This window comes from Cariama cristata, unplaced genomic scaffold (genome assembly GCF_000690535.1).
Source record: "Cariama cristata isolate BGI_N322 unplaced genomic scaffold, ASM69053v1 scaffold44597, whole genome shotgun sequence".
Taxonomy (NCBI): domain Eukaryota; kingdom Metazoa; phylum Chordata; class Aves; order Cariamiformes; family Cariamidae; genus Cariama; species Cariama cristata.
Window position 1 is genome coordinate 117 of NW_009626777.1, and position 2,014 is coordinate 2,130.

At 43.8% G+C, this 2,014-nt stretch overlaps 1 protein-coding gene across 1 annotated transcript in view; it reads right to left on the minus strand.

Moving 5' to 3' along the window:
• Window positions 1-200: 200 nt before the first annotated feature.
• LOC104164720 (autism susceptibility gene 2 protein-like) overlaps window positions 201-2,014 on the minus strand; it is a gene marked incomplete at its 5' end in the record, with an annotated part of 20,935 nt that continues 19,121 nt past the window's right edge. The window contains one exon of the mRNA XM_009704147.1: window positions 201-1,738. Within this exon, the coding sequence (XP_009702449.1) occupies window positions 505-1,738 (1,234 nt within the window). The remainder of the gene's footprint in view (window positions 1,739-2,014) is intronic.

Consider the following 2,014-nt stretch of genomic DNA (forward strand, 5'->3'; position numbering starts at 1 on the left):
AATACTTTTAAGAAACCCTGGGTATTTTTTTCTTAAGGATCTGAGGCCTTTAAAATGCAAATTTAACTAAAAACAAAAGCAAAATTTCTTCTTTTTTAAGTGAATAAAGAGCACAAAATTAAAAAAAATACAAATCCATTAAAAATGTTTCTCACATTTGGGAAAAAATGTACAAACTTGATATTTTTAACTCATTTTTTTTTTAGCACAGAAACAAAAAACAAAACCAAAAATCAATACCTATATATTAAATTCCCATTCTCAGCAACCTTCTTGTTGGAAAGTCTGCATCCCCGACCCCGTTATTTATGGAAATGTGCTTAACTTCTACAAATTTTACATTAAAAAAAAAAGTTTACAGCAGTGCATTTTGTAAAAGGTTTGTTTTTTGTTTTTTGTTTTTTTTTGTTGTTGTTTTTTTTGTTTTGTTTTGTTTTTTCCTGTTTGTTTTTTTTTTGTTTGTTTGTTTTATATACAGGCGAGTTTAAAATTCAATGTTGGGGACTATCGTGCCTCTACTTCTTTGGGGTTCCTAGAGGGGGAATAGTCCCTGGACTCTGAGTTTGTGAGTGGAGTAGTCCTGCGTGGGGAGGCAGGTCTGGTGCTGCTCGCTGGTACAAGAGGCGGTGGGGCGCTCAGCGCTGCAGTTGGTGGGTTCCTATTTAAAATCCCATTGTGCATGGCAGTGGATGGACTGAGTCTGGGGTAATGCATCCCGCTTAAATGAGGCATGAAGGATGGCACGTGTGCCAGGTGACTTTCGATGGGGGACGAGTGCAAGTGGTGCATTCTGGCACGCTCAAGTTCTTCCCGTAAGTGCAAGCGCTCTCTTTCCTCCACTTGCCGCAACCGCTCCTGCTCTCGGCGGGCTTCAAGAAGGTTTTCATGGTTATAGTCGTGTGGCTCCCTGTCTCTGTAAGAACGCTCATGGTCATAAAATCCAGAGGTGGTAGGGAACCTATGGATAGGATCTGTCCGGAGCTGAAAGTCCATTCGACGGTGCAGGTCTAAGCTCCGGTAGGCATCTCGCAATGGGTCCCTCATTGGGTCCCAAGAAAATCCGGGATGTGGCAGCCTCTCTCTTCCTGACAAAGGATTCATGCCTATGAGCGGGGTCATCATTCTGCTGCGGTCCAGAACATTCATGTTGTTCATCTGGTGCACACTGCCCATGGAGATGGGCATAGAGGCAGCCATTGAGTGAGGCAATGACAATCCATGCAAAGTAGGTGGTGGGGGATGCTCCACTGATCGGGAGTGCTGTGAAGGCTCAGACCCTACCACCAGCACATCACTGTCTTCCTTCCTCTCCTCTTTGACTTTGATGTCATTCTTAATCTTCTGGAGGTCGCTGGGAAGCTCTGTCTTTCTCTCCATGTCTTTGCTCATTAGATTGGTAAGCTTCAAGCTCTCACTTAGTGCAGGTTTGCTGTATGGGGATACAGATTGGATTACTGGCTTTGTGTTGTCCTCAGAGGGTCTCTTATCATGGCTTGGAGTTTCCTTCACTGGGGAACGGCTCTCTTTAATCTTGTGTTCTGCTATGGGTGGCTCTCTCAGCCGGTCAGGGTGCTCTCGCTCAGGTTCTTTGGACCTTTCCCTTTCACTGAGGCTAACCTGCCTGATGGGATCACTGGAGGTTTGGCTGTTGCTGCGGATGAGATTGCTTATCTGATGTGTCACTGGAGCTGATGCCGGTGAGGATCTGTTTGAATGTCTGTTTTTATCCATGAGGTCTCTGTAAAAAGAGAGAACATACATCCTTGATTTTGTGTGAACAAACATACATGTGATGTTGGACATGCACAGTGCTGTGTCTAGTTGTGTAATTCGAGATTGCTCAAACATGAAAAGCTCTGCTAGCATCAGCTATAGCGTGATGCTACACCAGAAGATAGGCACTACCTGTCCTTTACATACTACGTAGAAAAAAATGTTAAATGTCCACAAATTTGGGGACTAAACTGGGCATGTGTTTGAAAGAGTATATTCACCCTAATTCACTGAGAAATGT